Here is a 26,733-nt window from a genome sequence, read left to right as displayed (position 1 = left end):
CCTCCTGAGTACCTGCATCCCATACATAGGACAAACCTACAGAGTAAAACCAGCTTCACCATTCATGTTTCTTGAAAAAAAACGGGGTTTATTGATTTTTAAACTGCAAATAGTCGTTACAAAAAGTTTTTTTTTCTTTTAAATAAATTCACACAAAGAAAGAAATAGAAAGCGACGGTAGTGACCAGCAAGAGGAATAATAATTACATTCATCTTAATGTGTGTGCCAGTTCTGTTTGCATTAACCTTGGAAACTCCAAACCTGGAATCCAGAACCTCAAATCTGCAGTCGGAATGTCTTGAGATGGGCACGTGGAAGTCAAAGGGTTTCTTTTTTTTTTTTTTTCCCTTTTAGAAGCCATACCTAAAAGTTGTTTTCCTTCTGTACTGTCACAGAACTTTGACATACATTCTCAGTCCTAGCTGTGAAAAGGCCTAAAGAAGAAGAAACTCAATTTGCAGTCCAACACAAAGGGGGGAAATTTCTAAAATAAATAATCCAACAGTTTTTTGCATTTTTTTAAATTAATTTTTCATTTTTTTAAAATAAAATAACCAAAAAAAGTGTAAAGTTACAAAAAAATGTCGTTGAAGAATAATATATTAAAACTGTGGAAAAAAAAGGAAAAAGACACGTCACAAAATTTTAAGATTAATATGAAGATCATAATTTAACATAAAAGAATATATTCTATGGATTTGTCATCCCGATAAATATGAACAAAATTAACAAAAAAAAAGCATAGTTTTGGCAATAAATACGTTTTGATAAGTTAAATAAGCTTTTTTATATTGATGTGCAGTGACAAGCAAAATTTTTGCTCTCCAATTTCTGAAAGTTATATGAAGTTTAAAACCCAGGGAAAAAAGCATGGCGTGAGTGCTCTAAGGATAGACCTACGGTATTCTAGAGCAAAAACCATTAAAGCTACTTCTACAGGAAATCGTTTTACACAGATATTGTATGTGGAATGAATACCATTAACTGCTCACCCCTTACATGTTTTTTTAGCTTTTCTCTCATTTTTTTGTTATTTTTTTTGTTTAAAGATGTCACATATGAACTGGGGAACTTTAGCACCAAAATCAAGTCTCTCATAGTCCATCTAGCTTCCCCATCCTCCCCACTTAAAAAAAAAAAATAGAAAAAAAAAAGAAAAAAATTAAATCACAAAGTCCCACTTATATCACAATCTTCATCCACTTTTTCAGTCTTCCTTCCTGTAGACCTACACGAACCCAGGCAAGATTAGTCAACAGAGGTTCAGGTCGGGAAGAAAAAGGTTTTGAATGTCAAGATAGGTTTCCCCAAAAACCCGAGTCTGGCAACAACTCTCCCGAAAGGGGTGTGGGGGTCATGGGGAGAGGGAGGAGGAAGTGTGTGGGAGGCTGAAGTAAGGGAAGGTGCAGTTGGGCCGCCAGTGGAGGGAGCTGCTGGTTCTGGGTCCCCTCCCCCTCCCCATGGGCAGAGGCTCCGGGAGGCCCACGGGTGCCCTCTGGCGCTGAAGAGGTAATGTAGTCACAGTGACAAAGTTAGATTACAAGGCACTAAATTGCTTCTGTAAACTGTTACTGCTTTTTCTTTTGTGATTTGGCACTTAAGGCTTAAGCCGAGGGGGGAAAAGGCATCTACTGACAAATATGGGACTTGTCTGTTATGCGTGGTAAGTGGGCTATAAAATCGAGGAGAGGGGGGTTTCAAGCCAGAGGAAGCTACTGACAAATTGACTTGTCCTTATGTTAGGGGGGAGGGTTAGGGGTGGGGGAGGGGGGCATTCCAAGGTTCTGGGGGAAGGGGTTGAGCTTAACCTTGTTAATGCAGGGGTTGTAGGGAATCAGATGGGTAGGGAGGTGAGGGGAAGAAGGATGGGCAGGGTAGAGTAGGCAGGGGGTCCCTCCCTACCCTGGTTTAGTCATCTGAGATGGAAAGTCTGCTGAAAATGGGCAGGCGTCTTGAGTTGTCCAAGGTGGGGGAATCAGAGCCACTGTGGCTGCTGCTGGAGCTGCTCTGATAGCCCTCCTGGTCCGAGAGAGAATCCTGAGGGCTGGGGGGAGAGTCAAACATGTGAGGGGACTCGGACATGGGCCGGAAGAGGAAGGTGGTTGGGGAGCCACCCCCAGGCAGCCCCATGCTAGGGGCAAAGAGGCTTGCCAGCTCCTGGCTGGAGAAAGCAAAGGGGTTATTGGTGCCATCTGGCAGGGTGGGTGAGCCCAGGAGGTCATCGGCGCTCAGGATGGGGGGTGGGGTGATGGACGTGGGGCTGTCCAGCAGCCCCGTGGCAGCGGCGGTGGCAGCGGCACTAGGAAACCCAGCAAAGCTAAAGCTATGCTGGAGGCGGGGACGGTCAGCGGAGAGGTCCCGGGCCCCCGCCAGGGCGCGGCGCTCCTCGGCGTTGTGGATGAAGTGGCAGCGGGGCCCATATGGGCAAAAGCCGATGGTGTGGAAGGTGCGGCACAGCTCCGTCTTGTACTTGGGGTGACGGGTCAGACTTCGGAGCTCGTGGATGCCATGAGCGAACTGGCACTTGTCCCCGTACTTACAGGCGCCGTTCTCCTCGAAGGGACGGCACAGCTCCGTCTTGTAGCGGCTGGAGTTGACCTGGCCGCTCCCCGGCTGCTTCTGGGTGGGCAGCAGCCGCTCGCCCCCTTCTGAGAAAGAGCGGTCTCGGAAACGGCTGTCCCGAGAGCTCAGAGCTGGGGCCGGCTCGCCCTTGAGACTGCTGAGGAGCTGGTTCTGGTGGAACTTGGAGCTGGGCAGAGTGACCGAGTGCCTCCGGGGGAAGCCCCCACCGGCAGGGGTGCCCACCGCCTTCCTGTCCAGCAAGCAGCCCCCTGCACTGGGAGTACTGTAGTTGAGCATCTTGTTACCCTGGAGGGAAGAGAGGGGAGAGAGTGTGGTCAGTGACAATGGCCATCCACCAGGGCTGAGAAAGGGACCACTAAGGGCATCCTCCTCCACCAGCAGAAATGCCCCTAATGTCTCTAAGGAACCATCGCTAACTCTGTCCTAGCAAGCCCCTCCCACTCTTCCTCCCACAGACCAGCCACCTACCTTTACTTTGGCCCCATACAGAAGAAACCACAAAATCGTGACCACTGTGAAATTGTTACACACGCAGCCTACTCCCTGCACACCCCTGGAACGTGCCCCTGGAACGTGCCTCCGTATCCTGTCCCCAAAGGTACCACGCTGATCCACAAAATCTAACTTCTTTACCTCCCCAATAGATTCCTCAGCTCAAAATATCTCACACAACTCAGACTTCTCTAGACTCCCCTTCCCCCTAACAGGTAAACCTCAGGACACTAGGAGTACCTCCCTTTTAATCGATCCCTCCTTCACTGACACTAGACACTACACACCACACACACACACACACACACACACACACACACACACACGACCTGGTCTAAGACTCTCAACTTCCTTCTTCAGAAGTGTTCCCTTCCTTTGGCAACAGGTTTCCAGACTGCCTTTGCTTTATCATGCTGAGAGGAGGGGGAGTGGAAGCGGGCAGGAAAAATCCTAGGTCAGGGTGGGGGGTCCCCGCCAGGAGAACGATGGGTTTCCTAAAACAAAATTCACTGCCCCATGCTTGGGAAGGGGTGTCTTCTACAATGATCTCCCCACCATTCTCAGCCCACCCCACCCCACCCCCTCCACTGGGAAGATGCCTTTGCAGTTAGTCTTCTGGCTGCAAAGGCAGGGGTGGATAAGAGCGCCAGTGTTTAATCTTTAACGCAAAGCTGCAGGTGGGAAGGAAAAGGAAGGCACCACATCCCCCACCCGCCTCCTAGTCAATAGTGGATTTGGGGGGAGGGAAGCAGTGCCACCACAAACAGGTTTCTGTTCCAATGGGCCCCTGGTCACCTGCCCAATCTGTACCGAAGATTTGGAAAGGGTGCAAGCCGGGGATCTGGGAGTTGGCTCCCAGCCCATGTGGGTGTCATTGTACAAATTCTAAAGTTGGTCCCTCAGGATCAGCTACAGGGGATCGGGAATCTGTAACAGCAACCACCCCACGGAGCGGATTACAGGAACCAAGTTGAGAGCCAGTTCCCAACAATAAGGTTCATTTAAAAAGTCCTGCAGGGAGGGGGGGGGGTTGCAGAGGGCGAGAAAAAAAAAAAAGAAATAGATCAAAGAGCGAGAACGCCGGGAAAAGAAGGAAGTGCTGGAAAGCTCAGGGAGCCGCCAGGGCAACTGGAGTCTGGGAAAGCACAAGGAGGGAAGGAAGCTGAAATTCAAACTTTTTTGATGTTGCTCTTCAGCTCCTCCGCGTCCCTGCACCCCAGCCCTGCAGCCCTGGGGCCCTGGCAGCTGGGCCGACTGGAGAAGCAAGCTGAGAAAAGAGAGCGACATGACCCGACGTGTTTAAAAGAAGGCAAAACACTTTAGCAATTAAAAGTAGCCTAGCAGCTCCCTGCTTTCAAATTGGGGAGAGGGGGCAAAATTAATTTAACATCCATAGGCTTTTGCTATATACACTTAAACCGCACTCCTGGGACATTTAGTGTTTAAAACCTGCTATTTTTTTTTCTCCCACACCGGCTGGCAAGCTATACCACTTAAGGAGGCCCCATTAAATCCTTCCTCACAGAGCCCCTTGAGCTCATCAGGCCGGCATTTTGTTGTCGAGTTCCCCCACTCCCTTGGAAAACAGGTAAGCGGGTCAACCCCAGTCCCATTTTCACCCCATAGTTTTCAGCACCCCAAAGGCTATCACAGAAGGAAGCCTGACCGCGCTGGGGCAAACTGAAGCCCCACTGCAAACCCGTTTTGCAACATCCTTTTGAATCACAACTCTTGGCCTTTTTCTCGCACATTCCCAGCCCTTCCACATCAGAGGGGGAAATCTCCCAGCAAAACGTCCTCCCGAGACTCAACTTCCCCCAAAGGGCGCCCCTGCTGACCCCACAGGCTTGACAGTGTGGCTGGAGAGACTCGAACCCCCTTCCGGCGGCGGCGAGACCCGGAGCGCGACCCGAGCAGATCAGCGAAACCCGGTTTAAGCAGCCCATTAGGGACGACAGAACCACCCCAAGACTGCCCCAGTCCGCCAACGCCCCGCGCCCCTCGGGCAACCCCGCCACTCCAACTTCGCCCCCCAAATCTCTGGTCTCCAAATTCCTATGCAGTTGCCGGGAAGACCTGATGAAACTCAGGGTGGAAAGAGGAGAGCCAAATTCCTTTAAACTGGGGCGGGGGGGGGGGGCGAGGCAGAAAAAAGACCCATCGCGCCTCCCCTCCTCTCTTCCCTGCCTACCAAGACCTGAACTTTTAGGGGTTCTTTCTTTAAGCAAAAAAGAAAAAAGAAAACTTTGAGAAGCAAATCCTCCGCCCCACTCTACCTTGCATAAAACTTCGCTCAAGTCGAAGATGGTGGCAGACACGAGGGTGGTGGTCATCCTGGGCGCTCGCACGGGGGCAGGGACGGGTTCTGGTGTGTCGCGAAGGTCTCGGTGCGGGGAAGGCGCAGCCTCCGGCTCTCCGGTCTGGAGTCCCACACGCCTGCTCCCGGCGCCCCTCGCCTTTCTGACTCTCCCCGCCGCGGCGCGCGAAGCCCAATTTATAAAGTTCAGATTTGGTGGGCCGGGGGAGGAGGAGCTTTAAACTTATTTAAATGAGGAAGAGGAGGGAAAAAAAAGTTGATTGACACTGAAGTTGAATCAGCCATGCGGTCAAACTCGGGGAAGGAAAAAAAAAACTTTCAAAAGGAAGAAGGGGGAGGGGAAACGAGGAAAGAAGCCCAAGGAAAAAAAAAAAAAAAAAAACGACTGGGAGTCGCACACAACTTTTTTTTCTTAAAGAGGAAAAGTTTCGAGTCCGCTCGCTCGGCTACCCGGCGCTTGGGGCGCCCCTCTCTGGGGCCGCGCTGCGCGAGGGGGAGGGGCGCGCCCCCCCTTTGTCAGGCTGCGAGCGCGGCTCTGTGACATCACTCATTCCACCCTCTTCGGGGTTCTTGTTGTTGTGTTGTTTTTTTTGTCGGGCAGGAAGGCGGGCTCGACTTTCTCTTTTTGCAAGCGGGAGCAGAAGGCCGTCCTTAGAGCCCGGGCTGCGGTTTCCATCTTGAGCAGATCTCCCCCGAAACTTCTCCAAGTGCCCCCCATAACTTACTTGTTTCCCGAGTTCTCGTCTTCATTCGGCTGTCTTCCCCAACCGGGCAGGGCCAGGAGATCGGGAATTGGGGACGCAGACAGCATTCAGGTCTAGGGGTTTCGGGGTGTTGTTGTTGGTGGTGGTGGTGGTTTTTTGGTCCTCAGCTGGACGGGGCGGAGGTAGAGTGGTGGGGGAAACTAGGGAGACTTTTTCCCCGGGGAGGATCCGGCCCCGCGGGGCGAGCGCAGCAAGATTTCGCGCGCCGCACGCGTCTACACTCTCCTGCGCTTTGCAGCAGGACCGCGGGAGGGGGAGCCGCAGAAAAGCCCACCACCCGGGAGGATTGGTTGTTTGTTTAACAGGCCTGGGAGTGGGATTTATTTCACGCACCCAACCTTAAAAGTTTTTCATAAAGAAAACCCGAACCCTCGTGAATGCCCTTTCCAGTCCGCCCTCCTCCCGCCCAATTAAAAAAAAAAAAATCATTAACGCACCAATTTCCACGCGCGCTCTGAACTAGGGGTCACACACACACACACACACACACACCCCTAGACACTTGAACAATGAAAAAAAGTTACTTTGGCAAGAATGAAGGTAAAGAAATGGGGGAGGCGACACTTTTAACTTCTTGTTGCTTCTCCCCCGCCCCCACGGGAACGGAACATATGGCTTGTCACGCTGCGCTGTTTTGGCGGGGGTGGGGGGAGGACGGTAGTAGCAGATCCTCGAAACCGAAAGCCCCCTCCCCAATGGATTACTCCTTTTAAGACTGTTATATATTTACTGTTAGGTTCGCATGCCCCTCCATCTACCCCAATACAAAGTTGTTAACGTGTCGCCCACGGCCCCCGCCCCGGTGCTGGAGCGAAGACCTAGGCGGAAATCGCGGGGCTATGTTTCTTTCCTATTTCCCCGCGTGCCGGCCGCCTCCTCAGCCCTCGCACGTTTCTTCCCAGCACTCGAGGCTGCCGGGTCTGTTATGAAACCCCGAGCGCTGAGTGGCTAAGAGCGGGTTCCATTGCGATGTAATTAGGTCACCCCATTATGAGCACGTTTCTTTGGAAAGGACAGGGCGGGCGGAGCAGAGCGCTGGAGTCGCGCTCTCACCACCACCACCCACCCACCCACACACGCATTTTTATTACATTTCTGATGTATTCGTCAACCTCCGAGCGGACCCGGGGAAACCTTCCAAATCACAACGAAAGGAACCGGTTGTTTTTCATCTTTCAGAAACACACAACAACTGCTGCAGCCACGAACCTACGCGATCCTAGCCGGATCTGCTGTTATATGGCCCCTCTGACTTAAACTGATGACGGCCCCCATTTTTGACCTGGATACTGCCCCTCGCCTTTCCTTCTGCTGCTGTCCAGCCTCCTGTTGCTTCCCCACCACCACCACCACCACGCCCCGTTCCCATTTTTCAGCTTTTCTTGAAATCTGGCAAGCGCCAGAAAGGGAAATAACTTCCATCCACCTTAATTTAAATCATTCAAGTGTAAGTTTCTTTCTTAAAGGAGTGTTTGCTCGCTCCTTTCCCCATGCTCCCCCTCCAAGTCGGGGAGGGGGGGCGTCGAGCAGTTTCTTGGTGATGAGGTAATGAGTTCCAGATTTCAGGACAGAGCAGGCTGCGCGTTAAAACCACAAGGTTAGTCTGCGTCCTGATGTGAAGCTATTTCGTCTTTTTTATCTCCCTCCCCCTCCCGCCTCCAAAAAAGGCCCATTGGTCTTTAACTCTGGAGGGTTCGCGAAGCTCTGCTGGGGGAACGGAGGAGGGGTGGAGAAGCGAGGGAGAAGGGGGCCCCGGAGCGGGTGGGGCCGCCTTCCCGGCCCCCGGCCCGGCCCGCACCCGCTGTCCCCCTGCGGCTGCAGGGCCAGCCAGAAGTATCGTCACGTTGCCCGGCGCCGCAAGCTAGCGAAAAAGTCTTTATTCGTTTTTTTTTTTTTTTTTTTCTTTTTCTCCCCCCACTCCCAAAGAGATCGCCGATTCCTCGAATTTCCTCCGCTTTTCCAACTCCCGGCCGCCGCTCCCCTCCCCCGCTCCCGGGGCGCGGGCTCGGCGGGGCGGCGGCCTGGCCCGCTCGCTCCGGAGTTGTTTACCGGCCCCGCCGACCCACCGAGTTTGTTCCAGCTCCCAGAGCCTGTCTCTATAATTAAACTCTTTTTTAATTGTCGGGTTGAAACGTCATTTCGGGGACTTTCCAAGGGTGAGGGAGCCGCGGGGAGGGAGCGAGCCTCCTTAACCCTTCGCTGACCCGGCGGGCCGGGGAGCCGCGTCCAGCCGGGCCGAAGTGGGCTGGGAGTCTGGGGACCGGAGTCGGCCCGCCCCGGCCGGACGTGCTGTGCAGGTGCCCGAAGGCAGCGAGGATGGCCGCCAGCCCCGACCGCGCGGCAGGAAGCCCTGCGAGAGCCGTGCGCCGCCCTCCCCGCCTCCTTTGCGAGGCAGTAGGCGCTCGGGTTCCTAACTCGCGCCGGGTCTGGAGAGGCCGCCCCTTCACCTGCACTGCCGCTTCCGACCGGGAGGCGGTCGCCCGGGTCCTCCGTTTCAGGCCCGACTTCCGGGCCCTCCTGGCTCCCTTGCAGCCGATATCCTCGCGAGGAAGGCCTAGCCAGGTACTTTTGGCTTGGAGGTGTTAGGTTGCGTTCAAGGAGAAAAGTGAAAGTCCTCGGAATGAGGGAAGCGCGACGGACGTATTCATGGGCCAGTCTGGACCGTGGGCACCCCCCACAGCAGGTGAGAGAGTGCGGTACCGGGCTCCTAACGGGCCAGGCCTTGGTCACTGTCACCACTGCCCTTCAAGGCACCGCTCCCTGGGATCCCCTCCTGGCTCTGGTTGCAACACAGAACCTGCCATCCTGGAGCCCTTCGGCTTCAGGTCATTTGTACAAAGCCCCAGATTCATCGGATTGGGTGCCCTCCACGCCCCACCCCACCCCCAGCTTCTGCTGCCTGAGACCCTGGGACAGTTGCAAGGTCTCTGGATTAGAGAGAGAGGGAGTATGGCCAAGTGTGGCCTGAGAGTTACCTGTTTAGAGTTCACCTGTAGTACCTGTGGAATGCATATTCCTTGGCTTGGCCCCGGGGCCCAGTGAATCAGATGCTCTGGGGTGGGGTCAGGAATCTGCATTTTTAGTGATTTCCTGCTAGTGACTCAGGCGTTAAGGTTTGAGAATCAGTGGTCCGAGACTTTGAAGTTGGGTCATCTGGATCCAAATCTTGGCTCTGCCATTTTCTAGCTGTGTGACTTTTCAAGACCGTGACCAAATCCTCTGTTTTCTCATCTCTAGAATACGAATAATAATACTGCCTAAAATTGGCAGATAAAGTGCTTAGTTTCAGGCCTACCAAAACCCTTTTTGTATGCCTAGCCATTGTATGTAAACTAAACCATTCTTGGGGCCTCACTACACCACAAAACCCATTTGGGAGAGTATTTCCTTTGTAAAAGGATTCTTCCGTATAAATATCCATGAAATGGTCAGCTAACACCTTTGACCACTGCTTCACCTCCTGCTCTCTTGCCTGGGCCTGCCTGGGGACACAAGCAAGCCCATGAGTTCTGAGCCACCTAAACTTTGATGGGAAGCCCAACTATGCTGGCCAGTCACCAGTTGCACAACCAAGAGCAGGTCCCTTAGCCTCTGGGATGGTGGGAAAGGCTACACCCTCCCAGCCAGGGCTTAGCTCAGACAGCCCCTTGCCCTCGAGTCCTCCCAACTGGGGCAGTTGCTGGTGGTTGCTGCATAGCCCTCCCTGGGGCTTTGCTCAAGAGGTTCCTTCTGCTGGGACTTCAGGCAGCTCCTTGAGCAGGCAAAGTGACTCTCTCTCCCAGTGGTGCCACTTCAGACTTCAGCTGCATTTTATGGGAATTAATCTATTTATTCCCACTGGACTAGAAACTCCTTGAGAATGAGGACAGCTCTATTACCTGGGCCTCAGGAGTAGATCCTAAGTAGGTACACAATACATTTTTCAGTCGTTACTGAACCTTGCTATTGACATTTGGCAGTGAGAGTAGAAGAAGGATCACAGAGGTTCCAGCAGTGGCAGAAAGGGAGGGCTTGGGTTCCGCCGCAAGCGGACATGCAGCCTTAGCACTGGGAGGCTCCAAAGGCCAGAGTTGGTCATTCAGGGAGGCTGGGCTTCTGCAGCTCATCCAGGGAATGTTCTGTGTAGCCGTTTAGAGGTGACAGAGTCTAATGGAATGAGTACTGATCTAGGAGTCAGGACTCTCAGATTCTGGAGCTCCTTTTCTTCATCCAGTAGGTTATTCTCTACTCTGGGCTTCCCTACTCTCTGTACATGGAGGACGTTGGACTGGACAGGTGATGTTCAAACATCAGAATTACCTGGGGAGCTTTTAAAACTATACAGAAGCCCTGTCCCACCCCATCGCACCCCAGCTCCGAAGATTCCACTAAGTTGTTGTGGGGTGATGCCCAGCATCTGTATCTTTGAAGCTCCTCCGATGATTCTATTATGAAGCCAGAAACACTGGATTTGTTTATTTTAGAACAGTAGTTCCCAACCAGGAATGATTTCGCCCACCCCAGTAAACATTTGGCAGTGTCTGGAAACATTTTTGGTTGTCACTGTTGGGGGAAGGAAGGCATCTAGAAGGTAAAGTTCAGATATACTGCTAAACATCCACACGGTAGCCCCCCAACAAAATGGATCTGGTCCAAAATGTGAATAGTACCCAAACTGGGAAGGCTAGTTTTAGAGGTTCTTTTCAACGCCAAGATTCCTGTGTACTTAGTTAGGCTCTATCCCTGCTCTCCCTCCAACCCTCTCCTTACGGCACCCTGGTGATCTTTTTCAAAACCTAGATCTGATCTTGTGTTACACTTTCCTAAAACCCTTGGCTGCCCATCCTTTTAAAATAAAACTATACCCTCAGTCTAGCAGAATCTGACCTTCTTGTGGTTCCAGCCTGGGCTTTCATACCACTCCCTCCCCATCACTGCCTCTCCCACCCCTCAGGGCACTCCCCATGTTCTGGTCAGTTTCAGATGAAAATGAAAGATACTTCCTTCTGCCCCAGGGCCTTGACACTTGCTATTTCTTCTATCTGAATTGACCTTCCTTAGGCCCAAGTAAGTTCTAAGTCATCCTTTAGAATCCAGCTCAATCATCACTTCCTCAACCATTCTTGGCATCTACCTCCCCCCAACAAGGCAAGGTATCTTCTCTTATGTCCTCATTGCCATGTTCATTTCCTTCAGAGTAGTTGTATCAGTTTATGAGTATATAATTTTACTTTTTAATTTAATATTCAGAAAAATTAACCTATATTTGGTGTACAGACTTATAGCATCAATAGATTCATGAAAACACCACCGTGATAGGAAATAGAACAGCTCTATCACCCCCAAAAACCTCCCTCATGCTATCCCCTTGTAGCCATGCCCTTCCCCATCCTTTAGTCCCCAACTATTGATCTGTTCCCTATACTGTCATTTAATCTCTTCCAGAATGCCATGTAAGTATAATCGCATAGTATGTTCGATTTCACCCAACATGATGCCTTCCAAATTTATCCATGTTGTCACATGTATCAAGAGTTCATTCCATTTTATTGAAGAATACTGTTTCACTGTGTGGGTACACCATTGTTTATCCATTCACCTGTCGAAGAACACTGGATTATTTCCAGTTTGGGGCCATTATGAATAGAGCTGCAGGAAACATTTGTGTATAGAGTTTTGTGTGAACACAGTGCCTATTTCTCTAGGGTAAATAAGTAGGAGTGGGACTGCTGAGACAAATGGTAAGTATATGTGGAAGTTTATAAACAATTGCCAACTCCAATAGCATCTCCAACAGCAAGACATGACAGTTTCTAATTGCTTTGCATCCTCACCAACACTTCTAAGTGTCAGTCATTCCAATAGGTGCGTAGTGGTATTAATTTGCATTTCATTCCTGACTAAAGATGTTAAATATCTTTTCCTGTGTTTATTTGCCATCTGTATGTCCTCTTTGGTAAAGTATCTGTTCAAATCCATTTGTCCATTTTCTAACTGGGTCATTTATTTTCTTATTGTTGAGTTTTGAGAGTTCTTTATATATTCTGACACCAACTGCTTTGTGGGATAGGTAATTTACAAATATGTTCTTCATTCTACACCTTATTTTTTCATTCTCTGAGAAAAATATCTTTCAGAGAACAGAAGTTTTTCATTTCAATGAAGTTTAGTTTTTCAGTTTTATCTTTTGTGGATGATGCTTTTAGTGGCCTGTCCAAGACTCATTGCCTGATCCTGTATCATTAAGAGTCTGTCTTCTTCTGAAGTTTAATAGTTTTATGTTTTACACTTAGATCTTAGATCTATGATCTATTTGGAGTTCATTTTTATAAACGATGGGAAATTTAGGTTGAGATTCATTTTTTTTTGCCTTTGCATGTCCAATCCCAACACCATTGATGAAAGAGACTATCATTTCTCCATTGAATTGTTTGTGCCTGTCCAAAAATCAATTTGCCATGGTTATATGGGTCTCTTGATTCTGTTCCATTGATCTGTGTGTTCATTCTTTTGCCAGTGTTACACTGTCTTGGTTATTGTAGCTTTATGGTAAGTCCTAAAATCAAGTGATGTAATTCCTCCCAGTTGATTTGCATTTTTCAAAATTGTCTTACCTATTCTAATTGCATGCCTTTTCATATAAGTTTCAGAACTGGTTTGTCTATATCTACAAAAAAAACTCATGCTGGGAATTTTACCAGAATTGCGTTAAATCTATAGATCAATTCAGGAAAAAATGATGTCTTTTCTGTGTAGAGTCTTCTAATCCTCATACATGGTATGTCTATTTATTGCACTCTTTGATTTCTTTAATTGGTGTTCTGTAGTTTTTAACATATAAGTCCTATACATGTTTAGTTATATTTATACCTAGTATTTCCCCCTTTGGAGAAACTATTATAATATTTCTCTTAATTTCAGTTTCTAATTCTTCATTACTAGCTTACAGGAAGACAGTTTTGTGTGTATTGGCCTGTATCCTTTGATCTTAGAAAAGTGAGTTCAGTTGTAAAGTTGTTTTGTGGTTGTTTTTTTTTTTTTGTAGATACCTTGAGTTTTGCTTTTTATGTGTGTGTTTGTTTTGTGAGAGAGAGAGCGAGAGAGAGCAAGAGCATGCACGTGGGCTAGGGGCAGAGGCAGAGGGATAGAGAGAGCCTTAAGCAGTCTCCACACCCCACGCAGAGCTTTAAGGTCATGACTGAGCAGAAATCAAGAGTCGGACACCCAACCAACTGAGCCATCCAGGTGCCCCTATGTGTTTGTTTCTTTTTTTTAATATAGACAATTATGTTATCCACAAGTAGGAACAGCTTAATTTCTTCCTCTCTAATCACATCCATTCCATTTCTTTTTCTTGCCTTATTGCCCCATCCAGAACTTACGGTATAATATTGGATGGGCATAATGGGAGTGGATACCCTCATCTGATCCCAATCTTACGGGAAAGAATTCAGTCTTTGACTATTAAGTGCAACCTTAGTTGCAGGTGTTTTTATTTTTTTAATAGTCACTTACCTTTCAGACATCTCCCTTCCCACGAGGATTATGCTCCTTGAGAGAGCAGTCTCTCTGTTCTCAACTCACCCCGCAGTGCCTAGAACAGGACCAAACACACAGTAGGCTCTCCGGAAGTGATTCTCTACTTAATCACTTAGCCAGCCATAACTGCTGCCCTTATGACAGACAGCAGAGGGACCTGGCTGAACATTCAGACATCATGAAGAATAATCTCATAATAAATGCCCCAGTGGATCCAACGAGGTCTCAGCCCCATCGCCTTGACCACTTGAATGAAGCTGCAGCCTATGTGCAGATCGGCATTTTAGCAAGTCCTAGTGTGGGGAAATCCTGGTCATCAATGAGAACTAGGTGATTGCAGGACCATGATTATTCCAGATTGAGAGCATTCCATTCCCAAAGGGAATTTAAGCAAAAAGCTCTCAGCTCTGAAAAACAGGGGCTTTCAGGGTAAAGAGTCACACTGCTCTGAAATCTTGGGCCCTCAGACGGGTGGGGTTGTTTCGCTAAATTTATTTCAACCGCTTATAGAAACACAAGGGGGAAGGCGGGTGCGGGGGGGATGGCTGCTTGCACACCAGCCCTGGCTCTGCAGTATTAATATCTGCCGGGTCAGGCTTTTATTTGGGTTTTGTTTCACCTTTGGGGGGTGGGGAAGCAGGCAGCAAGCAGGAATATCTTGCAGCTGCATGACTTCTGAGCTGTGTGCTCCTACCTTCCTCCTGGTGTCTTCCCCAGCAGGCCAAACCCAGGCCCCTAAGGGGGCCTCTCTACCCACTGAACACCAAGCAGTCTCATCCAGGCACCTTTGACCTCTGCTCTTGTCCCACTACTGGAAGGGGTCTGAGCCCCCGAGAGAGTGAGAGATTGAACCTGGCTGCTTGCCTTCTAGCACAAAGTGTGGGTGCCTTTGTCCCTTGCCCCATGAACATCCCATACCCCTATCATCAGTGGCTCTACTGCTTGAATTTGGGGGTTTTTTGGATATGAAATCTAGGCCTTTTTAATCCTGTCTTCCTTCTCCTCAGCCTCCCCCAAGCACCAAACACACACTTCTCTGTGCCTAATACCGGAACCGTCTCTCATGTCACACACACACCCCCATACGTAGGAAAGGGGTTTAAAGGAAACCACCATGTGGCTTCCTAAAAACCTGCTCTTGTGCTGAATTTGGAATGCTTTATAGAACACAGGTTAATCACCTCTCTGTGGAAGAAACTGAGGCACAGGAAGGGGGTGTGAGCTCTGTGTCCACCGGCTGGCTCTCAGAGGTACCCACTAAACCCAAAAGGACCAGAGAAAGACAGAGCCCCTGTGTCTGGGAACTTGGTGCTCTCTGAGGACAGAAAGAAGAGACACACAAGGAAGCTAAAAAATCTGCTGGGCTTATGACTCCAATAATTACAAGAGAATATGGCGAAGTACCTCACACAGTGCTCGGCCCCTGAGAATCCAGCAAATGCCAGTCTTGTTCCTTGGCAAACTCCTGCTTCTCGGGTCACCAGGGAAGACGGGAAAAGGAGCATCGTCCTCTCCACTCCTCAGCCCCCCCGGGATAGAAGGACTGAACCCGGGACTGGTGGGCGGAGGTCCAGAGAGGCCTGACAGGAAGATTCTCCAGCGAATTCTTGCTCCCCACTAGGGTGGCTGCTTCAGGAGAATAAAGGAAGCAGGCATGCTTAGAAGCTGTGAAGTGCTCACAAGTAAACTAAGTTTCTCTTTTGTCCTAGCCCCAGCCCCTTTGCTTTGGAATTATCCTCCAGCCTCTCCTGCAAACCCCAGCCCCGAAAGGGACCAACCCCACCCTGGGGAGCTGTTCCTCCAGAAGCAGGATCCACCGCCCTCCCCCCCCCAGGCAGAGCAGGGAGCTGACAACTCTTGGAGGGTCGGCACATAGGCAGCCGGAGAGAGGATGGATCTCTGCCACAACCCCGTGACTTCTTCCAAGCTGAATTTCTCCTGCCAACTAAACAAACCCTCCACCCTGTGGGGGCCACGGGCCCCCACACCAGGGCCTGCCCTCGTCTGACCAAAGGCAACCAGATCTGCTGCAGCTGTTCAGGGAGAGAACAAGCTCTCGCAGAGACCGTGGAAGCGGCTAGAGAAAGATTCCTGCCAGCCTGGGGGTTTAAATATTTATACAACGTGGTATGTGGGAAGAGGGAAGGCAGAGGGAGGTGGCGGGAACGAGGGGCACTGAGACCGCAGGGTGTGGGGGCCTGCTCTTCGGGTTCAGGTGGGAAGGGCAAGAGGCTGCTAGGCCCCTAGCTCCCCTCCCAGCGCCCCCCTCCCCAATTCCTACATCCAAGAGTCCGGTCTTTGCCCCCAGCCTTCCTGCCAGAGTTGAGAGGAAAACTTAGAAGCAAGTTCCCCATCCTTCCCTTAAGTCCCCTGGACATTCCTCCGGACTAGGATAAGCCTCTCTGCAGTGAGGGAGGCTCTGCCTTCAACCAGAGACAAAGGGGGGGCCACAGGGCCCAGGCGTGAGGACTTGTGGGCTCCTGGACCTTCTGGTTCTAGGAGTCTGAGAGGATGCTGGACCCCAAGAGTTGGACTCTAGGGCTGAAGGCTTAGCAAACAGAAGCAAACTATAAAATAAGCAAAGCTCTTTCTCCAGCTTCTATATATAATCAATGATATTTGTCTAAAGTAGCAGAACGTTGGACATTGATAAGGATGATGAGGCACGGAGGCGACCAGGCAGGCGAGCCAGGGGTAGAGAAGGCAAGGGAGACCTCGATGGCACTCGCGGAGCAGCACGTGGCCACCATCCCCATGGGGCCCAGGAGAGGACGGTGCAGCCGGATGGACATCCAGTGGGGGCTCTGGGGCCCCAGCATCCCAGGTATGCATCGACAAAGTCACTTCTCAGCCAGGCCCACCCCAGAGCTCAGCCAGGCCCCAGTGGCACCGAGAGCCCGGGGTGGGAGGCAAGCATGGGTCGGGGGTGGGGAGGGTGGGGGACAGCCAGATGGACTCCAGTCGCTCTGCCTCAGACAGCTGGGGAGCAGAGCAAGGACGCGCCTCTCTGTCACTCCACATGGGAAGGGCGCGGCTGCGACTTCTAGAGTTTCTCTGCCACCGCACCCTTCGAGAAGTGCCACCTGCTTCTATCAGTTTGAGGCTGAGCCTCAGGGCCTCCCACAGGTGGGGTCTGCGTTGCTCCTCAGTGACCAGCCACCTTTAAGACACCTTGAGATGATCAGCCACTACTTCCATTCTCCTGGAGCCCTGAAAACACCCCCAGGCTGGGCTGGGCTGGGGGTGTTGGGAGGGGGTCTTCAGCCAGAGAGCAACTCTCAAAGGACACCCAGACTCCCCCAAGAGGCAGCCCCCCATACTGCAAGTCCTCCCACCCTCAGCACAGAGCTTTGCTAGAAATGCATTCCCCATGCACCTCCCCAGAGCGCCCACCTTTAGGGGGATCCCGGTGAATCCCCCACCTGTCCACTCCAAGAGGGACGGATTCCACGGCCTCCCTGAGCAATGGGGCCCAGGCCCACACACCGTGGAGGAAACACCATCTGCCCCAAACTTCAGCTCCAGCCTGGCAGCCCATGTGAACCCTCGCAGCGGGGAGAGGAACCCTGTCCCCAGCCCCGCCCCGCCTCCAGAAGGGGGCTCCTCTCCCAGGGACACCAGGGCTGCCGGAGAATCTTCTGATGCTCAGGTCATCTTCTGCCGCCGTGGCTCTGCCTGCCGGCTGTGGCCTCCTTCTTGCCAGCTCGGCTGAAAGAAATGAGCAAGAATAAAGCCTAAACCTGTGTGGCCCAAAGGAAAGCTTGAGGGGAACGCATGGATGCTGAAAGAAAAGGGGGGAAGAGCGACAAGAAAGAGGAGAGGAGGGGAACTCGGGAAACAGACAAAATCATCCAGGAATCCAGATGTAAAACAAGGAGGCCAAAAGAAAAAAGAAAAATTACGCTAAGAAGGCAGAGTCGGGTGGGGAAGGAACTTGAAAAGGAAAAAGAAGAGGAGGGAGTTATAAATATTCTGAAAAGAGAAGAATGGGAACGCAAACAACACCGGAAAAATAAAATAAAATAGAGACCCAGGAGGGAAAGAGAGGCAGCAATGAGTTTAAAACTGCTTCGACCCTCAACCAACCGCACTGGGTAACGCTCTGAGTCTTCCTGCATTTTATGACGTCAGACACTTCTAACACTGAGCAGAGGACAGTCCCAGAAAAGCAAGCCTTCTTGCAGGCTCTTGTTTGTCCTACAATTCCTCAGCTCACCCCCACCATTGGTGTTTTTCACGGGGAGAGCTCGTCTTCCCCAGGATGAGGCCAAAATCCACTCCAGGTCGCACTCGAGTCTGGTGGCTTCCATCGTGGTGCCCTCTGCAGGGCCCTCTGGGGGATCCGAGCAGGAGGAGCCTGGTGACGGAGAAGCACTGGGTGTGATGCAGCTGTGCCACGAGCTTTTCCTCTCCTAGGAAGGGCTTTTCCCAGACACCTCTCTGTGGCCCTCAGACACAGCAGGGGTGCCTGGAAGCCGGCTTGCCGGCCTCTGTGCAGAGCCAGAGGAGTCCCAGCAAATGCAACTTTTAGAAACAACTTAGATGATTTAAAATTGTTTCCAGGCATTCCCAACAGGACCTAAAGATAGCTACAGTTTTCTCATTGCTAGGGTGGCAAACAGCTTAGTTTCTTGAAGTTCACCTTCAGTGCCTTATAGTCCCCTTATAAATCCCAGGAACTCTTGCAGAAGACGCTAGTTCCTCTCCCTTTGTCTGCTGGGCCTTTCAGCCTTCTCTTGCCCCTCTTTCTCTCTGTGAGTCAGCCAGTGTCTCTCCTCTGTGTCTGCCTAGGCCGTTCATTTCCCTTAATCCCACCTACCTCTGCCCCTGCGTCCATTTCCCTAGGGCCACAGGCCTCAGGGAGTGAACTGAAGCAAACCAAGGCAAAATCAAGAAGTAAAGGAAGTAAAAACGCGAATTTGGTACAGCGCCCAGCATTGGCATGTCCAGGCCGTCTGCCGTGGATGGGGAGGGCTGCTGGTGGACAGAGCCCCGAGCTCACCAGGCCACCTAAAACTGATTCCCCAAAAATTCAGCCAAGGAGAAACCACGCTGGCCGAGCTCTGATTGACTGGGCCAAAGGAAACTATGCCCACTCAGGTTCTTCTCCCCAAGAATTCTTAAGTACTTGACCCCGGTTTCTCTACATTCCAAAAGTCACATTTTTCTTCTATCAAAAACTGAGGGATGTGGCCACACATAGAGCAGGGATCACATCTTGGTTATAGCCTTGGAAACTCACCCGATTTCTTCTCATCCCTCTTCATCCTCCAACCTGCCACAGTCAAACAATCTATGACTCAAACTATTATTTAACCGTGAAAAAAGACAAACCAGGAAACTAGAGGCTGAATGACTTAAAATTTATTCCATTCAACTGAGCTAATCTCCTGAGAAGGGTGTGTATAGTAAGAAGTCAGGCTCTATCTCTGGCAGATGTGAACATAGCAGGGAAAGGTACACAGTGGTTGAAGGTCCCAACCTGTTGAGATCTGCCCTCAAAAGGGTAAGCGCCTGGTCCTGGGCCACACAACTGAGCAGTTTGCCAAACCAGTCTTAACACTTGGGAAACAATGAAGAGTAGCCCATGTTTCAAGGTTGACCGCAGTCAAATTCCAGCACTGTCACTGCCTAGGCAAGCGAGGGACTTACCTGTCTCCTGTGGTCTCCTCCGCTAGGAAATGGCAGTGACAGCAACCCCCATCTCCTGGGGCTGTGGCCATGAGGACAGATGAGCAAGGCGCTTGGCCCATGTGACCAGCTCCCCCTCCCTAAAAGCACCCCTAGTCAACTGTTGTTGTGTGTTCAGCAGCAAATTGGCAAGACCAAGGAAGAAGGCCGGAGGCCCCACAAAGTGGGGTTCCACGGAGTCACTGGAACACAGTCAAGTATCCTGAGCAAGAGAGGAGAGGGTCCCAGAGGAGGCCCAGGCAGCTGGCGGGTGGAGCACTGTGCAGAGAGCCAAGGACAGCCACTCACAGCGTGGGTGGGAGAACGCAGGGGGCTGCGCTCCAGTCCTCCCGCATTAGCTCAACTCGGCTGCATCCCCACCCTTGCATGTGTTCATCCTTCCGTGAACCCCAGCACGTAGTTACCTGGCACCCACTATGTGCACAGCCCCGGCCAGGCCAAGGGTGGCAGGGGGAGCAAACTTACGCGGGGATCACGAGCCTCAGAAACTTACTAACCGGGCATTTCCATCCAAGTTCAGAGATCTGTCCTTTTAGGAGCTAGAGTGTAAGGATATGACCAAATGCTGAGAAATTCTCATTTCAGGGCCAATTTTCTTTCTTAAAGTAGAAAAGCAAAGAGTTCAAAAATGTTCCAGAAATGGGAACACTCACTTAATCTTGTTAACATTTCAGGGGTATTGTTAATTTTTAAGTGAAATAAAGTCAGGGTGGCTAAATTTAACAAGCTCCCCCTTTTTTTAGAGATACATGAAGAAATGCTGCAGATGAGATGGTAGGCCTGTGACACAGGATTTGCTTCAGTGTGATGTGGGAGGTGGGGAGGCAGTTGGTGGTGTCCGTGGATGAGCTTGGCCAAGAGTCAGTCACGTTGGTGATGGGTATGTGGGGCTTCATTGTACTTCTCTGTCTCCTCCTGTATATGTTTGAAATTTTCCATAATTAAATGTCTGAAGTTCATAAAAGCTGAAATGTTTTTTAACTCGGGGATTTGCGTCTTATTGTTCTTATAACATGATATTTACTTCCTGAGGACATGTGCTCTTGGACAGGAGACGAGGCTGTGGGACACCTGCCAGGAGTGGGGAGAGCTGGAGAAGAGGCGGGAAGACCACCACCCAGGGGGCAGGACAGTGCCCCAAACCCTCCTCCCCCCACACACATGAGAACCAAGAGTGCCTGCCATCCCGTCTCCGGGGGCCTCGCAGGCTGGGGAGAAACAGTTGAAGAGACTGGTGTTCATTTGGCACTGCTTTTAAACTCAGTGAAAATGATCCTTAAGTTGGTTCCAGTGTATTTTGAAGTAAAGTGAATTATTTTTTCCAGCAGAGAGAGATTATAGCAGAGTGGGCAACCTCTCTAACCTCAAATGGAAAATGGGTACTACCACACATGCTCCGTTTCCTAGAATGTGAGGCTAAATGAGATTAAGGTACATGAAGTGTCTTAGCACAAGTGAGCGCTGATAAAGGATGCGTCTGAGTTAAGGGGCTGTCGGCAAACATCAGCCCTTAGCCTCTCGGGGCCACAGTGGAGGCACCCCATCCTAGGTGTTCTGTTTGAACGGCAGCAGCCTCATGTAAACATCAAAATTAGATCAAAGTCAAGGCACACATACTCTGAGACCTCTTTGGGCCAGGAATCTTCCTGGGTGTTGCAAAAGCCACTGCTGTCCTCTCCCTCTCCAGAAGGGCCGCTCTGCTCTGGGAAGAACGGGCCACTTGGGATGGAGCCCCCACTTTCTCTCTAGTTGAAGAATGAGTTGAAAAATGAGGAATAGGGCACCCTCCAGTAGGGCCGGGGCTTCGAATGGCAAACTGCATCCTAAGAAAGCAGATGTTCAGCAGATCCTCTCATTCCCAAAGACAGGGGCAAGGAGTTCAGGGTGCACAGATGGACAGCAGGCCCTGTGCTTAGCAGCACTCCCCTAGAGGGAGCTTCTGGAGCCTTCTCCAGCTGAGTTATAGGCAAGGGGTCATGAAGGCCTCCAGACCCCATGGGGCAGCAGAACACACACTCCCCCGTGAAGAGGGACAGGGATGAGGTGCTAAATGGCTGGGCAAGGGGAGTGACCCACTGACCCCTTCCCAAGAACAAATCTAAGTAGCCATGGCATCCGAAGGCTTGGATCCCAGGAGAGCCCGGTGGCGCACATGGACACAGCAGAAGGCAGTCCTGTGGTTCAGAAACAGACACCCCAAGTGTTTAGATTCTTGCTCTATGCCTCTTGCCAAGCAATGGAAGTGTTTGTCCCATCTCAGCCTGCTCCACGCCCTCGCCTCTCCTTCAAGCCCCTGGGCGTCCACCGGCTGCATGTCCTTTGCCCCTTCTCCCCTAGGAAGGAACAGAACAGAGGGAGACATCTCCACACAAAATTTGAACGCTCTCAAAAGTTCGTTAGGCTTTGGGAATTTTGAAATGCATTTACGGGATTATTCTAAGCTCTCTGAGGGTGCCCCCGCTCCAGAGAAGAGAGCAATCTCCATTGGGAGACCTCGAGGGCCAGGGCTGAGAGCACGGGCTTCGGAGCCACGATGCCTTAGTTCGAATCCCAGCTCCACTTCTTACAAGTGCTGTAACAATGGACACCATGCTTAGCCTTCCGGGCCTCGGTCTTCTCTGTGAAATGTGGATAACAAGTGGGTCTCTAGGGCAGAACTGGGGCTTACAATGATGGCCAGACAGAAACCATCCTCAGTAAATATGAGCGAGGGTTCTTCCTCAGCCCGCTGGGGAGGTACTACTAACAACCCCACGTCCCCTGGAAGAAAAACTGTGCTACGAGGTGGGAAGGTATTTGAAGAAAGCCTGAAGTCTTCATAAAAAGCAGCTTGGGACATGCACAGAGTACTGTTCTCAACGCCAGTCAGAAGCCCTCAGTGTCTGTGCTTCATTCCATCAGAATGCACCTCCTGGAGACCACCAGACTCTGGAGGCTGCAGGGAGCAGAGACCCTGAGGCTGGAGTAGGCATGATACCTAGCCTTCTGCTGGAAGAGTAGAGAAGAAAGGAATGCGGCCTGGGGGTGCGGCCCTCCTGCGGCCACTTGGGCTTCCGTGCTGGACAAGCAGAAGACATCAGTCACCTCCAGGCAGGGATTGTTAAACTGATCAGCCAGAGCCCAGGAGGCAGGCTGGCTGCCCTGTGGGGGACAGGCCCCCATGGACAGGCCTGGGGAGAGCCAGCCTTGCCGAGGCCAGACCTGCACCAGAGGGTTGGGCTTCCCTGGGATGGGAAGGAAAGAGTTAAACCAACTTGGGGCTTCTGGAGGGTGCTCTGCTATCAACAGTGAGCCAAGGGAGGGAGGGGGCTGACACAGGATGTGGCCAGGGCTCGAGCTGTCTGATTATTAACTTCACTTTTATTTGGAGGGGGATTCGATTCTCTGTTTTACTTCCCATCAAGGAAGTGAAAGCCCAGGTCTCAGAGGGGCCTGGTTTCAAATTGTTTTGTCACAGCTCATTCATTTTTCCTCTTAAATAAATAAACAAAACCACCTCTTTGTTTTCCCCTTAATGAGCGCTCAGCAAATCATCTGTGGGTGAGGCATGAAAGGAGTTTTCTGGAGCCCTTCATGAAGCACTTTGGTTTATTCTTTCTAAAAGGAAAAAGGATTCTTCCTTTAACTCCAGCCTCCTCCAAGACTCTCCAGGCACTTTCTTTTCTGCCTCCTCTGGAGATCTCAGCCTGAAATCATGACCTCAAGTCCAGCTTAGACCTTCTTTGGCTGGTCCCTAGGCTCTGATCTGCAGACTGGCATCCCTCATCACAGGCTCCCACCCCAAGGCCACACAGAGGGAGCAGCATCCCAGGACTCAGTGATTAGTCTTCTTGGTCAAGCTCGGACCCATGGCGTTCATTCTTATGGCGCCCTGACATTTCTACTAAAAATAATTTAAACCATTAGAAATACAAAAGGATTCCATTATAGAGCTTAAGAAAACACCATTATATGTTGTCCCTTTGCCCAAGGTTCAGAATGTTTGGGAATTTTGTTTCCAACACTAAAACCCATTTGATAATTTCATGACTCTCTTTCAACAACCCTTTCCTGAATGACCTACATGTGTGAGGTGCCAATGGGAAAATAAAGACCACCATATCATGGTCCCTCCCCTCACGGGTGCCCACGAGTCAGTGGGGGAAGACACGGAGGAAAACAGGAGAGTCGTGTTAACAAAGGCTAGTGGTACCATAGGTGAGCAGAGGAGGGGAGAGACAGAGTCTGCTGGCAACAAAGGGAAGGAAACCGAGGAAGGCTTACTGCTGGAGGTGATATTTAAGCTGGACCTTGAAGGACTGGCAATATTAAAAATATTCTAGAAGCTGGAAAGTACCAAATGACAGAGAGACAGTATGGATATGTGACCAGGTCAGACAGACTACAACAGGCGTGGTGTGGCCTGTCGGGCCTGTGGCTCCTCAAGTGGCATTCAGGGTGGCACTGAAAGTCCTCATGGTGAAGAGAACTGAGAGGAAACTGCCACTCAGACGCAGCCCTTGGCTGCCAGTCCTTGACCCTTGGCTTGGACACCAGTGTGGCCTGGGAAGGAGTGGCACTTCATGCTGTGAGAAACAAGATACCACACTTGGATACACACTCGTCTCAGATCCTGACTTCGGACCAACGCCCGATGCCCAGGAGGAGCCACTTTACAGCCTCTGACTCTATGCTCTGGGAGCACGGGGCAAGAAAGGGGGTGCCCGGCAACAAACCCGGTTCCCTTCCAAAAGCTCAGGTTTTCCTTCTAGCTAACGGATGGGACTCCAAACACCCCTGGGGAAGCTGCCAGGTTCTCTCTCCCCCTTCCCCTGGCACGCGGGCCTCTGGGCCCCCAGGTGCCCCCCTCCCCCGCCCTGCCCAGCCCCGAACCCCTGAACACCACCCCCCCACCCCAGGCCGAGCCTCCACCACCGCCCCAGGCCACGAGGGGGTTAAGCGGCCGCCAAGATGGCCGACTTGTTTTGCACTTCGGAGGGGTCACGCGGGAGGCTGCCCTTTGCCTTGGGGAGGCTGTCAAGGTCCCGCCGCCCTCTCTGGCGCGGTGCCCCAGGCGGCCTGACGGTATCTCCTCCCCTGCGCGTCCTGCAGTCCCGCCGAACCTTCCAGCTCCAAGGCTAGCCAGACTGGCCACCGGGCCAGCCTTGGACGGCGAGGCAGGGAGGGCCGTCGGGGAGACAGGGGTCGGGGGGCGCCGGCTGCGCCCCTCGCTCGAAAGGACACGGGGCGGGGGTGGGGGGAGCGAGGCCGCTGGCTCCCCTGTCGCCTTTCCCCGGCTCCGGGCTGAAGCCGCCCCAGCTGGTCCTGGGCTGGCCTCCGAGGGCCGCTCCCGCTCCCATCCGCAGCCTTCGCGGGGGCGCCGTGAACGTGGCCGCACTGCCCTCCAGTGGCCAGCCCGCCGAACGACGCGCGGGGCCCGCGTCCACCCGCAGCCCGCGCCTCCTCCTCCAAGGGCTGCCCCTCGGCGGCCTTTGAACACGTGGCCCCGTTCCGCTCACAGGCGGTCCCCGCTGCCGCCGCCTGCCACGTGCACGCCAATGGAAGAGCAGGGGACTTCCTTCCTGGGCTGGACTAACCAGTGGTTCTCAGACTTCAGCATGCACTGGGATGCCCCGGGCAGTTGGTTCAAGCCCGCCATTGCTGCGTCCCACACTCAAGGGCAAGAATTTGCATTTCTGACAAGTGTTGGAGGGCTGCTGCCAGTACTGGTCCTGGGACCACATTTACCGAACAAGGGGCTCAGTTTGTTCATCCTATCCTGGGGATTCTGGCGGCGCCCCTTGAATATATCATGCACCTGGCAGGCACTAAGGACAAGAAGCAACCATGACCAGGTTTGCAGCCTTGTGGGGCTTTCTGTAACAGAAGAGATGGACTCATTTTAGACAAAAAATCTCACAAATAAAGATGATTCCATTCAAAACTTTTTCGAGTTCCTGTGAAGGGAAAGACTAAGGTGCTCGAAGAGCATATACGTACATGGGAAACTCCTTTCAGTTTGGGATGGGCTGTTGGAGAAGGCCTCTCTGAAGAAAGACACCCTTGAGCTGAGGCCAGAAGGAGGAGGGGAGAAGCCTGGGGAGGACAGGAGGGCGAGGCGGCAGGTAGAGCGCGGAGAAGCTGTGGAAGCCAAGGGAGGAGCAGAAACTGGAGGGGCAGAGCCGGGGGGCAGGCAGAGGGTCACAGCCCCCTCCGTCTGCCTCTTCAGAATAGTCAACGCTCAGAGGAGAGGAGGTGGATAGTGAGTGTTTAGTCACCCCCTCAGCACCCAAGAATGGTGGCCCACTTGTGGGAACCTCAGCCCTTATTAGCACAGTGCTTCGTGTGGAATAAACACTCGGTAACGGCAGCTGAAACACTCAGTAATTGGCCTGTGGCCCACCGACTTGTTGCTGCCTGAACCAGATTTGCTTCGGCCCCTTCCCAAGACCTAAAGGACAGCCACATTTGATGGATCCAGGTTCACCCAGCAATGGGGAGAAGGCATGGTGTATCATCTACCCCTCTGTACATTCCACATTTCATCTCCCTACTGTGAGTCCAGGACACAGCCATTGCTCCAATGGGCATTTTTCAGTGTCCACTGTGGGTCTGAACTAAAGCCCCTCTGGTGATGTGTCAGCCACGCCGCAAGAGGGAGGAGGCCTGCCCTGGACCGTCCTGCTGCTCCAAGTACCTTGCCGGGCATCCCCCACCCCCAGTCTCAGTCCCTAGCCTGAAGCATGAACCCCCATCCCACCCACATGTCCCTTAGGCAGCTCCTTGTTTGGCGGCCTTTGTTTTCAGCTAGAGAGAGGGGGCCCTTACAAAGAGGTCCTGCGGCAAAGAGAAACACAGAGGGGTAAGTGGCACATGTGGTGGTGCGCCCACTTTTCCCCGGGGAGGGCCAGCCCCAGCCCTCGTGAGCCAATGCCCCCGCCAGGAAGTCAGCTCTTGCTTACTCTTCCCAGAGAGCAGCTAATTAGGCTCCCCACAGTCAGGAGCTCCCCAGATGAAAGGTGCTGAATACTAGCGCAAGGCGTGACCCCGTATTTATAACTGAGGTTCCCTTGGGTGAGGAAGGCCTGGGGGTGGAGAGACAGGCCAGATCGGCCTCACCTTCTTTATGACAGAGGTTCTCAGGGAAGGTAGCTGGGCTGAGGCAGTTGTGAGCCTGAGAAAAAGGCTCCAGGGCTGTAAGTGTGGGGCCGCCCAGGTCCTGGAGTGGGAGGTGCCGGTTGGCCGAGGGAGGCTGGATGCTCTGGGCCTGAGGCTGCCTTCTAGACCAGGAGCTCTGTGGGCAGGAGACGGCCCAGGGGAGGGTGGGTCACGGTGAGGATTCTGATGCCAGGCTTCGGGGTAGAAATCCCAGCTCCGTGGTGGCCATC

At 52.0% G+C, this 26,733-nt stretch overlaps 1 protein-coding gene and 1 long non-coding RNA gene across 7 annotated transcripts; one reads left to right on the top strand and one right to left on the bottom strand.

The window, feature by feature from the left end:
• Positions 1–293: 293 nt before the first annotated feature.
• Positions 294–7,125, bottom strand: ZFP36L1 (ZFP36 ring finger protein like 1). Of its 3 annotated transcripts, XM_082734022.1 has the most exons (4): positions 6,119–6,219; positions 5,353–5,615; positions 4,252–4,343; positions 294–2,869 (listed from the first exon to the last, which is right to left on the bottom strand). In XM_082734022.1, exons 1-4 carry the CDS (start codon positions 6,202–6,204, stop codon positions 1,910–1,912), a joined length of 1,401 nt encoding a protein of 466 aa, XP_082590148.1. In that variant the 5' UTR covers positions 6,205–6,219; the 3' UTR covers positions 294–1,909. The 3 variants fall into 3 exon arrangements, with proteins under 3 accessions (XP_082590148.1, XP_082590149.1, XP_082590150.1); XM_082734023.1 differs by lacking the exon at positions 4,252–4,343 and having other exon boundaries at positions 6,119–7,125; XM_082734024.1 differs by lacking the exons at positions 5,353–5,615; positions 6,119–6,219 and having other exon boundaries at positions 3,406–4,338.
• A 40-nt stretch (positions 7,126–7,165) lies between these two features.
• LOC309866356 lies at positions 7,166–20,330 on the top strand. 4 transcript variants are annotated; one of them, XR_014312596.1, is made up of 4 exons: positions 7,166–7,604; positions 8,084–8,840; positions 15,385–15,802; positions 16,308–20,330. It is a non-coding gene; the product is annotated as an uncharacterized lncRNA (long non-coding RNA). The 4 variants fall into 4 exon arrangements; XR_014312597.1 differs by lacking the exon at positions 7,166–7,604 and adding an exon at positions 7,611–7,754; XR_014312598.1 differs by lacking the exon at positions 7,166–7,604 and having other exon boundaries at positions 7,611–8,840.
• The last annotated feature ends 6,403 nt before the right edge of the window (positions 20,331–26,733 follow it).

The sequence above is a fragment of the Mustela nivalis genome, assembly GCF_964662115.1.
Source record: "Mustela nivalis genome assembly, chromosome: 6".
NCBI classification, from domain to species: Eukaryota; Metazoa; Chordata; class Mammalia; order Carnivora; family Mustelidae; genus Mustela; species Mustela nivalis.
This window is presented reverse-complemented; position numbering and strand designations above follow the sequence as displayed.

Excerpts from the sequence above, each read along its gene's own strand:
- ZFP36L1 (XM_082734022.1), bottom strand. The coding sequence starts at position 6,204 with ATGCTGTCTGCGTCCCCAATTCCCGATCTCCTGGCCCTGCCCGGTTGG. Across the intron at positions 5,616-6,118 it reads GACGAGAACTCGGGAAACAA|TTTAAAGCTCCTCCTCCCCC; the intron begins GTAAGTTATGGG and ends CATTTAAATAAG. Across the intron at positions 2,870-4,251 it reads TGAAGAGCAACATCAAAAAA|GGTAACAAGATGCTCAACTA; the intron begins GTTTGAATTTCA and ends TCTTCCCTCCAG.